At 38.1% G+C, this 13,978-nt stretch overlaps 1 protein-coding gene across 1 annotated transcript in view; it reads left to right on the top strand.

The window, feature by feature from the left end:
- TTC27 (tetratricopeptide repeat domain 27) overlaps nucleotides 1-13,978 on the top strand; it is a 169,225-nt gene that overhangs the window by 76,667 nt on the left and 78,580 nt on the right. Inside the window, exon 11 of the mRNA XM_026478659.4 lies at nucleotides 10,384-10,479. Within this exon, the coding sequence (XP_026334444.3) occupies nucleotides 10,384-10,479 (96 nt within the window). The remainder of the gene's footprint in view (nucleotides 1-10,383; nucleotides 10,480-13,978) is intronic.

Here is a 13,978-nt window from a genome sequence, read left to right as displayed (position 1 = left end):
TGTTTTCCAGAGTGGCTGTACCAACTTGCATTCCCATCAACAATGTAGGAGGGATCCCCTTTCTCCACATCCTCTCCAACATTTGGTGTTTCTTGCCTTGTCAATTTTTGCCATTCTAACTGGTGTAAGGTGGTATCTTAGTGTGGTTTTGATTTGAATTGCCCTGATGGCTAATGATTTTGAACATTTTTTCATGTGTCTGTTAGCCATTTGTACGTCCTCATTGGAAAAGTGTCTGTTTATATCTTCTGCCCATTTTATGATTTGTTTATTTGTTTCTCGCGTATTGAGTTTGAGAAGTTCTTTGTAGATCTTGGATACCAGTCTTTTTTTTTTTTTTTTTAAGATTTTATTTATTTATTTGACAGAGACAGCCAGCAAGAGAGGGAACACAAGCAGGGGGAGTGGGAGAGGAAGAAGCAGGCTCATAGCAGAGAAGCCTGATGTGGGGCTCGATCCCAGAACGCTGGGATCACGCCCTGAGCCAAAGGCAGATGCTTAACGACTGCGCCACCCAGGCACCCTGGATACAAGTCTTTTATCTGTAGTATCATTTGCAAATATATTCTCCCATTCCGTGGGCTGCCTCTTAGTTTTTTTGACTGTTTCCTTGGCTGTGCAGAAGCTTTTTATCTTGATGAAGTCCCACAAGTTCATTTTATCTTTTCTCTTGCCTCTGGAGATGTGTCATGAAAAAGGTTGCTGTGGCCAATGTCGTAGAGGTTGCTGCCTATGTTCTCCTCTAGGATTTTGATGGATTCCTGTCTCACGTCGAGGTCTTTCATCCATTTGGAGTTTATCTTTGTGTATGGTGTGAGAGAGTGGTCAAGTTTCATTCTTTTGCATGTAGCTGTCCAATTTTCCCAGCACCATTTATTGAAGAGACTGTCTTTTTTCCACTGGATGTTTTTTCCTGCTTTGTCAAAGATTAGTTGCCCAAAGAGCCGAGGGTCCATTTCTGGGTTCTCTATTCTGTTCCATTGGTCTGTGTGTCTGTTTTGTGCCAGTACCATGCTGTCTTTGTGATCACAGCTTTGTAGTACAGCTCGAAATCCGGCATTGTGATGCCCCCAGCTTTGTTTTTCCTTTTCAACAGTTCCTTGGAGATTTGGGGCCTTTTCTGGTTCCACACAAATTTAAGGGCTGTTTTTTCCAGTTCTTTGAAAAATGTCATTGGTATTTTGATTGGGATAGCATTGAAAGTGTAGGTTGCTCTGGGTAGCATGGACATTTTCACTATTAATTCTTCCGATCCATGAACATGGAATATTTTTCCACATTCTTCTCTTGAATCAAAGGTGCTTATAAAGATAGATTGAAGTTTAGAGCTTTTCAAACCCTTTACCCTTCTACTTCAGTAAAATTTAAGAACAGGTTTCAGTAAGAAGTCTTTTCATTGTGAGGGGCAGAAACCACATTCAGTCTGGCTCTAAGAAAGGAAATATACTGGCCGTTGTGACTGGGAAATCATGGGGTATTCCAGTCTCAGTGACAGCTGGATTCAGGGGCTCAAGCCGATCATCAGCTCTTTCTCTTTCTGTCTTTTCTCGCCCGCGTTCTCCCATCTCTGCTTTTTGCTGCCTGCTTCAGTATCAGAATGTCTGTTGTCTGAAAAGCACCAGCTTTCGTTGTCCACAGATCTCACAATCCAAGAGGAAGAGAGATTATATACTATAACCAAGGTTAAGCCCCCTAACCTTGTGCTTCGCTTCTCCTCTCTTTGTAGAGCAAATGGAGCAGTAAGTGGGGCCTACCTCACACACATGTTGAGGGATTAAATGAGTTGATGTTTGTGAAACGCTTGGAATAGAGCCTGACACATAGTAAACCCTCAGTAAATCTTGACTGCTATTATCATCCTCTCTTAACAGTAGGGAAAGTGTAGGTACGAGAAAACATTGCCTGGTCCTTCATGTAACTTACTAAAAGCAGTCATTACTACCTGGAACATTGAAAACTTTGGGATAATTACAGTGCTTATCATTTAATATACTGAGTCATGCCATTGAGTTTCTTAAAAATTGAAAGATGAAAACACGTCCATTCTAGGTCTGTACTTCACCTGCGTTAGTAACCATTGGCAGCGTTTGGAAGTTACTGAAAAGTATACTAGGATTTGCTCGTGTGACTATTGCTGCTTTTATATGTTGGAATGGTTATGATTAACTACTGTTTATTTAGAATTGTGTATAGTTACTACTGTTTACTGAACGTTTATATGCCAGGTGCTAAATAATCCTAGCATATAGGCATTATCTACATTTTTACTAATGAGGGAAATGAAGGATGGAAATTTTAATGACCTATCTAAGGTCTTATAGCTCAGCTGGAATTCAAACCAGGTCTCGCTTGGATTTTGAAGTCCATGCTTTCCAAGTTAATCTATCATGCTCTCGTGTTCTAAGGAAGTTGCGAGAACTGGCATCATCTAGAGGAAAGGAATTGAATGAGCAAAGGCAGGAAACAGTGAATGTAGGCTTTTGTGAGGAAGGCTTGGGTTGCAGAACCCTGCCTCTCAAGGCCAGCAATTTAGGTGAAGGGGGAAGGAAATGGAATGCTCACTCTCAGGATGAGGTGCCGTGAGAGAAGAGAACACACAGGTGGGCGAGAATTGGCTTCTGTCACGTCAAGGCCAAGCAAAGGAGCTGCTGTGAGGCCTGAGGCTGAAACCAGGAAAAGGGTTTCATCAGAATAGTTTGGTACAAAATAGGTGATGATTAGTTCATAGATGAGTGGAATAAAAGAGTGGGGCAAGTGATATACAGCATAAAAATGAACTTTATTATTAATAGTAAAAAAAAAATTAAAAACTCTAGAAAGTTACAGAAATGTAAAAAATAGGTAACAGCAAAGGAGCTTTAGTAAAGGGATGGAAGAAAGGACGCCCGCTTCCAAAGGTGGCACTAAATGATAACTCCAGTTAGATTCCAGGCGGGGACACATTTAAGTTGTCTAGACGGAGTCGGATTGTGTTGACTGAACGGACACATCAGTTTTCCCTGGGAGAACACCCTGTGCATATCCTAACAGCCTTATGCAACATTTCCCAAACTTGCCTGAACATGTGAACTACTTCTGAGGTGCTTGTTAAAATATAGCTCTGCAGCCCAGCCCTGAGGGACTGATTCGGGGTCAGTGTGAGGGGGTGGTGATTATGAGCGCTTCTGAGAAAGACGGCCTTAGGCAGAGGTCGGCTGTTAATCTTTAGTAGCTCCAGATGTTTTTCTGTCTCAGGCCCTGTACTTGGAGAGCAGAGGCCAAAAGGGCATTTACCGAGGCCTGGAGGCCAGTGTCGTGATTTAACAGGAGGGCGAGTGCCAGGAGGAACCTTAGATGTGAGTGTTATTAAGTGTCACAGAATCTGGGGCCCATTGACGTTGAGCTCTGACAAACAGGAGCTTTGCATTGACACCTACTGAGGAAGGTAGGGTGTATTTATCATTAAACTTAACCACTTTAACCTTTTTAGAAAAGTTGATACTAGGAGTTTAAAACTTCTACTTAGGTTTTAATTATAAATATTTGTTATTCTTTGCGCTCTCATAATCCTTGCAGGCTGATTTGTGTTCTCATTTCCTAATTTTTAAAGATGAGATGATGAAAAAGAACTTCTGAGTATTTCCTGAGGTGCATGGGTGGCTCAGTCGGACTCTTGATTTCTGCTCAGGTCATGATCTCAGGGTTGTGAGATCGAGCCCCGCATCAGGCTCCGCATTGGGCGTGAAGCCTGCTTGAGATTTTCTCTCTTCCTCACCCTCTGCGCCCCCTTAAGTATTTCTTTAAACACTAAGCATGGAGAAGTTTGGGGAGAAAATTGGAGGTGGGCGGATGTGGGGACGGCATTCAAGACAGTGCATCTGACAGTTCTAAGTCAGCAGTTTTCAAAGGGTGATTTGTGGAACCCTGGGGGTCCCCAGACCATTTCAGAATATCCTGTGGATATTCTCTGTAATAATACTGGGATATTACTTACCTTTTCACTCTGTTCATACTGAATCAGTAGAAGCCGTGGTGGGGTGGGAGGGTCAAACTGCTGACCCCCTCACCTGAATCAAGGTGGGTGCGCCAAACCACACTGACAGTCATCATATGCTTCACCGCCACACATTCGTAATTTCAAAAAGAAAAAGTGTTATTTATAATTGCCTTTGATAAAGCGGTAAATATTATATTATTAAATCTTTACCCTTGACAGTGTATCTTTTTTGATATTCTATGTGATGAAATGGGAAGTACTTAGAAAACACTTGGGCCGCATGCTAACGTACAGTGGTCATCTCAGGAAACAGCTGAGCTGCCTGCTTTGCTCATGGAACATTATCTTGTCTTGAAAGAACTGCTGACACACTTGGGGTATTCAAACTTAGGTAGCTGGCGGAAATTTTCTCAGACATACAAACCACGGAGTGAGCTCATCACTTCAAGGAGAGTTAAGTGACAATAATTTGTTACCAATGATAAAATCTTGAGCTTTTAAGAAAAAAAAAATGAGAGTTTTGGGAAACTTGTATCTACAACTATGAACTTGACAGTTTCCCAATACTTCAGGTATTTGGATGAGAGTTTTCTCATGAGATGTTGGTGATATTAAGGCATATAATTTTTTAGTATTATGTCAAATATGTCAACATGTGGAAGATCTGTACATTTTCCAAATGACTAATACAGGATGTTAAAAAAAATCAAGCGTCTGTAAAAGATCCATTCAAGGTTCAAGGTAGACCAGTGAGTGGTTTTTTGTTTGTTTGTTTGTTTGTTTTTTTACCAGTGGATTTTACTGTAACAAAGAAAAGTTCATCGATAGGATTTAAAATTCCACATTGCAAGTAATGCTAAGAAGCCACCACATGTTGAATTTTGGTGTAGTATCAAAGAATCATATCTACAATTAACTGCAAAGCTGTTAACATACTCCTCCTTTTTCCAACCACATAGCTGTATGAGGCCAAATTTTCTTCCTAGACTTCAGTCAAAATATCATATTGCCACAGATTGACCATAGAAGCAGATATGATGTCATCTGTTGAAATGTGAGACATTAAAGAGATGTCCAAAATGTAAGACATGGTCAGTTTTTTCAAGACTTGAAAAAGTTGTTTTTCCTAAAAACATTGTATTTATGTTAATATAGTACATCTATTATTTTATTTTAAAATGGATTAATAAATATTTAAATATTTCTTTGTTGTAATTTCTAATATGGTAAGTGTTGATAGATTATAGCCCACATAAACAAAAGCACTTTGGAGTCCCTAATAATTTATGAGTTGAAAGTCATCCTGAAACCAGATAGTTTAAGAACTGCTGATCTAAGTTATGACGAAGAGGAATGCTCCCAAGTGGCTATCTGGACTTTCTTGATTACTGCCTTTTTATGTTCATCTGTTTGGTCTGGAATCAAAAAAAGACATCTAGGTTCTCCCAGCCCCCATTAGTAGACCTAGTTTCTACCAGCCCACCCACTAAGGCTTTTTCTGTGTCTAGAACAGGAAGCAGTAAGTGAAGTTCTTGACCAGGCCATGCCCGGACTTCTGTGTTATGGGATTTAGGTGGGGGAAAAAAACCAGTTATGTAGTTCTGAATATTTTTCCACTGAGAGGGTGCTTTTTGTTTTCACAGCTCTGATAATTTTCTGCTTAGTATTTATAAGGTACAGTTTTAATGAAGCTGTCAACTTGGTCTTTGGAATCAGGCAGCCTATTTTTTTCATAGTTTTATGACTTTGGGCAAGTCATTTTTATTTCTCCGAGCTTCAGTTTCCTACACATGAGGTAAAGTTGGTCTAACAATAGGTTTAATGGTGTTGTCGATACGTACTATTTATAATAGGTTTAATTCTCGTTCCCTTTGATCTTACTGGAAATTTTCTTGGACTTGGGGGTTTGAGGCTGCAGTTAGCTTGACTACTCTATTTGTAAATCATAGCTGAATGACTGCAGACTCCTGTCAGAGGAAACTATTCAGCCCAATTGTTGGATATATTTGATTAAGTACATATTTTTATAATAAATCCAATCCTCCTTTATACACATACATACACACACACATGCACAGAGATTGTACAACAAAGCAAGGTGATTTGGCATATGATCAATCATACCTTTTAGATTATCAGCTAATTTCTACTTGGCTCTTCAGAAATACGATAAACACTTTGATATCACGCTAGCAAGTATGAATAGCCTTCAGTGAAAGGGTCGGTCCTTAGGGACTAGCTCTGTTCTTTTGAAGATATGTGTGCCATACTTCTAGATATGAGCACATAAATAAAGTCTAAATCATACCAGACCTTGTTCAGAATTGTCCTTCTATACTAAATCATTCTCCATGTGCTAATTTTAAAATGTAGGCTTGATCTTCCCTAGTTTTTTGTGGAAGTTCTTTCTCTACTGAAAACGGATCTGTGAAAAGACAGGGGACATCATTGCTTTCTGTGGTCTTATTCTTTTATTCCCTATTCCATAGAAATATCTCCTGACCTGTGGCACTGTGGCCCCTGAAAGGTTTGAGAGTGGTTTTTAGATGAGGTTAGGGAATCTGTATGCACGAGTATGTTTTCTCAAAGGACACTCAAAGTCTAAATGCTTTGAGGTGGCATTTGGGGGAGAAAATGACATTAAAAGGGAGCCTTAAAACTTGATAACAGTATCATATCTTAACAATATATACATCATGAAGTCGTCGGTGTGTCCCAGCAGTTATACCTGGATTTTCTGTGACTTGGCTCTTCCCCACCTCTGGACGGAGCCCTAGACTATTCCTCACTCCTTACTCATCATCTTTTCCATTCATCCGCATCTCTTCCATTCATCCTCATCTCTTCCATCACCCTCCTGGAGAATAAATACTTGCTTTCAGTTCTCAATGATCCAATTCTTAATGGTTGATTTAGGGTATATTTGCTTGTCTTTGTCTGTTTTTGGCATTGCCATCATTCCTTAAAGACCATCTCCTCATACCAGTTTTAACTTATCACCAGGTGCCTATGACTTTCAGGTGTGAAAATCATGAATTTAGAAACTAGACAGAGAAAACGGTGCAAGGGTAGGACACTGGGTTAGAGACCAGTTACCTACATCTCTGGAAGTACATGAAAGCTTGCAAAGGGCCCATTTCTCACGGAGTGCACTCTTTATGCCCGTGTTCATGCACATAGATCCACACAGTAGTAACTGGGGCACCACCTTCCTTCATTCCCATCTCCTGGTGCTGAACATCCTACCATTGTCTTCCAAACTATCTGGGCATTTGGTTTACCTCTAAGGAAATTTGCATTCAGTTGATGGTGCCTATAACTAGCTAACAAACCTCAAATGCTTGAAATGAGACAAAGTACTCTTTTGATAAAGCCATATACCCATTGAATGCAAAGATCCTTTCACAGATGGATGCCTTTGTGGTTTAATAACTTGCTTTTTGGAGATAAACCTAGAACAGAATCCAGGTCACTTATGCTTACTAGCGTGGTTTCTCCTGTAAAACACTTGAGTCTATTTGTATACAGTGGAATTATTTACCATGCCTGTAAAGGACTCCAGTTTGTTTAGATATAATGGAATTATTTCAGAATGAGTTGCTAAAAGAAATCCTGCTCGGAGAAATCTAGAGATGTCCCTATCTTTGTAGTGAATTAGCAAATAGAAAAGAGTACTTCAGTAGAGGATATAGGCAATTACAGCACCCTGTCATCCCTTTCTTTTGTATACTAATTTAATGTTCTTAATTTTATGGGTAGGTAGATCTTATTTAGGTGGCTGTCATGCTTAAAGTAGGAAGAAGTACATTTTGTGCAGGAGCGAAGATAGGTTAAGATTCTGTCATAATCGTTACATACTTATGGCCTAATCAAGTTCTTATGAAGCATGACTGTTCTTGTGCAGGGGCTTATTCACGGAATCCAGCTCAGATAATGTTGGTTTTTTGATCTCTCTCCTGTGGTCTTTGTGATTTGGGGGAGTATCTGAGAATATCAGAGATGCTTAGATACTCTGAGATCATCTGATCCTTAATATATTAAGAAATTTTTACTGAGCATTTGCTATATTTAAGCTAGAGGCAGCACCTACAGCAAGCAACATGAGTTTTGTTTGAAAATAAAGTGTTTTTCGTGTAATTAGGACTTCATAAAAGTAGGTGTTGTGATGTTGATTTGGGCCTTTATTATTATTATTATTATTATTATTATTATTATTAAATAAGCATTGGTTATTTTTTCTTTCTAAGAAGAAAATAGATATAAAAGGAAAAATTTGCCCCCTTTTGATGAATTAATTCAGTGAACCTTTTATTTATGTATTATAACCATATGTATTCAGCTAGAAGTTTTTCTTCTCTCTCTCCTACAACTAAACAGCTTTGGGCAGAAGCATGCAACCTTTTTACTATTAAGTTTCTCTGAAGTAAGGCCAGAAAGCTTTAAAAATATTTTTACCAAGATGGTTTAAGAGTCTGGTTATGTCTCAGTTTGTTCTGATGGACTTGATTGAATAACATCTTGGATTGTCAAAGAAGTGATGTAATGAGTATTTTCTCATTCTACAGGATATTCTTAGGCTAACAGATGTATCTCCCACCTAGTAAAATACAGAAAACCTCCAATTTAGGAGCAGTTTCCCTGCTTAGAAACTGATCTCTTTGTCTTGGGTTTGTACTGGGATATGTTAGACTCTTCGTTGTTTTCTTTCTTCTGAGGAAGTTAGACTTGCTATCTCTTACTTTTTTTTGAGGTTTTCGATTTTACAAATTCATTTCATAAAAATCTGAAACAATTTCAAACTTACCGAAAAGTTTTAAGTACAGTGCAGCTGTTTTTTGGTATCCTAAATTATTGGAAAGTAAGTTGCCAACATGGTACTTCCTTGTCCTCAAATACAAGGACCTTCTCCTACATGATCCCACTATGTGCATTGACATCAGAAAATTAACATTGACCTCTCATTACCGTGAAATCCTCATAAGATAGGCTTGTGAAAACCAGTCAACTGGCAAAAAAAAAAAAAAAAAAGAAAGAAAGAAAAATTGAGTACTGCATTGTGCAGAAAAGGTCATGATAATTCATAGTTGAGAGAAGGTATAAGTATGTGTCAGACAAAATATATATACTTAGGATAAACTGAATAACATATTAAGAGGCAGGTGAAGGTGATCGTGGGAATGGGGCTGTTGTACATGCATTTGCTTAGGACCTCAGAGCGCAGCTGCGTTCATTTTGATGTTGAATATGTGAGCTCTTTTGATGACTGATAATTTGATTGCTGGATCGTGCCAGCCTTTGACTTTGCCGTTGGCCTTGGTACCTTTTCTCAGAGTCCACTGTCTTGGTCTTAGTGGTCTGCTTCTTGGTGTAGTTTTAGGAGATCAGTTATTCATTGTAGGAATTCAGTACAGCAGAGGGCTTCTTCATTGCGTGCACCTTGTAGCTGACCACTGCATCTCAAGGACGGTCTCGCACGAGTGAACGTCCTGCCTTAGAGCTCTATTGCTGAAGAGGAAGAAAACTTGCTCTCTGTGACCAAATAGACCCACCTTTTGCTTTCACTTTATTCCTGAGAAAATAGTCCTAAATGAAGTTCTGCATATAACTTTTCTCTGATTTATATTAGCAAGTGCCATTGTCGAAGTAAATTATGGTTGTGAGATAGATAGGCTACAGAACAGTTTTTCTTAGAAAAAGTAAAAAGCCTGGTAAATTTAGGCTAGTTCTTTGAATGAATCATTATAGGGAATCTTAGTTTTAAAAACTATTTTATGGACAAGCTTTTAATGTACATGTTTATGTTAATGTTGGTTAATTTTAAAGTTTTTTAAATGGTTGAAGAAATTCAAGAAAAAATTCACACATTTCATCACCTTATCAAAGTGACTTGTGGGGACACCTGGGTGGCTCAGTAGGTTAAGCGTTTGCCTTCAGCTCAGGTCATGATCCCAGGGTCCTGGGATCAAGCCATGCATCCGGTGTCCCGCTCAGTGGGGAGTCTGCTTATGCCTCTCCCTCTGACCCTCCCCCTGCTTGTGTGCTCTCTCTCGCTCTCAAATGAATACATAAAAAATCTTTAAAAGAAAAAGTGACTTGTGTTCTTTATTGTTTATATGTCCATTTGTATAACTCTTCAGTAAGAGCCTTATTAATATTAAAAGTTATTACAGAGGCACCTGGGTGGCTCAGTCAGTTATGCGTCTGCCTCCAGCTCAGGTCATGATCTCAGAGTCCTGGGATTGAGCCTCATATCGGGCTCCCTGCTCAGCAGAAAGCCTGCTTCTCCTTCTCCCTCTGCCTGCCACTCCCTTGCTTGTGTTCTCTCTCTCTGTCAAATAGATAAATAAAATCTTTTTAAAAAAAAGTTATTACACATATAGATTCTGATTATGATATGTCCTCTTAAGGCTCTTGCAGACCAATTTGAAGACAAGACTACATCTGTATTGGAACGTCTGAAGATTTTCTATTGCTGTCAAGTACTCCCTCACTGGGCTGTTCAGGTATTTTTGTTGCTGTTTGTCATTGGGTATGGAAAATACTTTGCTTTTGAAAGATAAATACCTGATTTTTCAATTTATGTTCGAGTTTTCAAATAGAATAAAAGTATCTAGCTGGGGATTGCCAATTACTTCAAAATGCTCTTTTGGCTAAAATGATATTAAACTTTGAAAACATTTTAAAAAGAATTTAAAACAAGATTAAATTAGAATCCTTGAAATTAAGTAGTGGGAGAACCACAGAAGCTTTCGTTTTCAAAATAACTTTAAAAGCCCGTTAGGACCTTCTGCTTGAGAATGAACCTTTTAACCGAGTTGTTTACAAAAACAACTTAAAGCATTTGTTTCTTGCTCGGTATGGTGAGGTACCGTTGTTCTTTTTCTGGGATGTAAGAAGACCTGTGTAGCTCCGAAAGCTCCCTATTGGGATGGAGATTCAGGCCCGTGTTATGGGTGTCGTTCCCCTATTTTGTAAAATTTTAGCACTGAAGGCGACTTAGACACCTGGTCCAGTTTCTTAATATTACAGAGAAGAAAACTGAGGCCCAGTGCAATGAACTACACTTCTCCAGTGTTGATCACACAGCTGGTCATGAAGTAGATCTCTGGTTTCCAAATTGTTAGTCTAGTTTCCCTCCTTTCCTTGTCTCTTTGTTGGGTTGTAGTTATGCGAGCTAATAACAACCAGCTTTTATTGCATGCTTAGTATGACGCATGCATTTTGTTCTGCATTTTGCACACATTATCTTACTTTATTGCAACAATTGTGTGAAATATCCCCATTTTATAGATGAGGAAGCTATGGCACTTAGAAGTTTAGTAGAGTGAAATGGTGACGGGCAGAAATTTCTATATGATTTAGTAACTTGTCATTTCAGCCAGCTTCCTGTCCTCTCATGGATTACATAGGTAGTGATTTAGAATTGTAAGTGCCAACCCACCATTCAGTGACTCTGAATCCCTATTGTTAGATTTCTTCCAGTATGTCCTATTCTTAAGCACGGAGTAAAGTAGGGGATTTATTACATACTGGAATTTACTTTATTGAAGGAGTCTCGATATAACAGGCAAATAAAAAGCTTTGTTATATTATCTCAAAAGGAGTGCCTTCTTTATCAAGAAGGTGTTAACAGCTGGAACTTTTTGGCATGTTTTTGACCCCGATCTATGAAATTAAGTGCCTTGTCCTATGTAGTTTGTGGTGGATAAACATCTCAGATTCTGAGCTATTATTATAACAAAGCATGTATGTTGAGGGTTTAGCTTTCAGTCTGTTTCTGAATAGAAGCATTAGGAAAATTAAATACTTTTCAAATAGAATTTAGGCACAATGTTTATCTTATCTGTTTAGGAAGCTGTGGATTTTAGGATCTTTAGGCAGTTAGATAAACATCCTGTTTCATTAACAATTTAAATCATTTTTTCTTTCATTGTAGGGAATGACCGTTTCTTTATGTATTATTTTTAAAGATCAAAAAGTAGTAGCATAGTTTATTGTAAAAAGAGAATCAGTCTTTGCCTCTAGCTAACCCTAACAGCTTAGGTGCCATAACTTTCCTTGTCTATTCAATGAAAAGATTAAACTACTTACCGTGTGAGCACTAAGATTTATTCCAGCTCCCATATGCGATACTCAGTTTTTTAAAATGTCCAAATATCTTAAAATAGCCAAGTTCCCCTGATTCATGGCATATGGAAGAATTAGATCATTCCCTTTACTTATTTTTTAAAATATATTAGCTTATAACTTTCAGGTATATTTCATTTTACTTTCTAATTTTGTCAACCTAGATTTTCCATCCACTGGCTTCTTAACTCTTAAATATGTATTGAATTTTGAAAGAGCAGTAAAATTGTATTTAAGAAAAAACAACACAGTTCTCACTAATATGAAACCATGCATTACTCAAGAACTTCACCCACTTTTTTTTTTTAAAGTAAGCTCTTCACCCAGAGTGGGGCTTGAACTCATCACCCTGAGCTCAAGAGTCACATGGTCTACTGACTGAGCCAGCCAAGCGTCCTGAACCTCACTTTTTAAACCTTTTTAGTATTTTTTTCCATTCCTGCAGGATGGACCACTTATAAACCACAATATATTTACTTTTTTAATATGTTTAACTTTCAATAACCTTATCACAATTTGCCCCCTTTTTTATCTGCCAAGGCTGGGAAATAAAATAGTTAAGTTTTTTAGAATGTGTTCTAAATAAATCTAGGTAGATGGGAGTGAGAAAGACCCAGAGATGCTTTCATTAATAAAGTGCCCAAGTGCTAATGCATAGATTTTTGTCATTTATGTCAACTGCTTCAAGTTTTTATTATTTGTTTATTTGAGGTTCAATTTCATTTTTTCCCAGTTTGAGATACAGCTGACACATAACATTGTATTAGTTTTAGGTATACAACATAATGATTTGATATATCCATATATTGTGAAATGGTCACCACATTGAATTTAGTTAATACCCATCTCCTCACATAATTACAATTTTTTTCCTTGTGGTGAGAGCTTTTAAGATCTATTTTCTTCACCTCTTTCAAATATACAATACAGTATTGTTAACTCTAGTCAGCATGCTGTACGTGACATCCTTAGAACTTACTTATAACTGGAAATTTGTATTTTTTTGACCACCTTCATCCATTTCTCTCACCAGCACCCCTCAACCTCGGGCAGCCACCAGTCTGTTCTGTTTCTATGAATTTGATTTTTTTAGATTCCTCATGTACGTCAGATTCGTACTGTATTTGTTTTTCTCTGTCTGATTTATTTCACTTCGCATAATGCCCAGCAGGTCCATCCGTGTTGTCACAGATGGTAAGATTTCATTCTTTTTTGTGGCTGAATAATATTCCACTCGTGCGCACACGCGCGTGTGTGTGTTGTGTCTGTTGTGTGTACACACACACTACAATTTCTTTACCCATTCATCCCTTGATGGACACTTAGGCTGCTTCTATGTCTCAGTTATTGTAAATAATGCTATAATGAACATGTGGGTGGAGATATTTTTTTAAGTGAATATTTTCATTTTCTTTGAATAAAGGCCCAGAAGTGGAATTGCTGGCTCACTTAGTAGGTCTATTTTTATTTTTTGAGGAGCCTTCATACTGTTTTCCATTGACATTGCCACCAACAGTGCACGAGGGTTCCCTCTTCTCCACATCCCCGCCAACACTTCTCTTTTTGATACCAGGTATTCTAACTAGAGTTTTTTAAGTTGATTTATTGGATCTCAGCTTTACAAATCAGAGATGGTCACAGAATCTCTACGTAAGAAAGAAATACTGATTTTGCCTTTTAAGTTCTTCTGAGTTCTTAGAAAAAAATGGATATATTGAGTGTTTTGGAAAGTTCCTATATGACAGTGTTTTAATTCCTTACCCTCTATGAAGAAACTTGCTAAAGTAAACAGGAAAGTATTGAATCATTGCAGATTTCTAATTAGTTGAGGTCAAATTGTAGAAATGATGTATTTATTACATAAGCAGAGCCTTA

This window comes from Ursus arctos, unplaced genomic scaffold (genome assembly GCF_023065955.2).
Source record: "Ursus arctos isolate Adak ecotype North America unplaced genomic scaffold, UrsArc2.0 scaffold_8, whole genome shotgun sequence".
Classification (NCBI taxonomy): domain Eukaryota; kingdom Metazoa; phylum Chordata; class Mammalia; order Carnivora; family Ursidae; genus Ursus; species Ursus arctos.
Note: the sequence above shows the minus strand (reverse complement) of the source record. Positions and strands in the feature narration are given on the sequence as shown.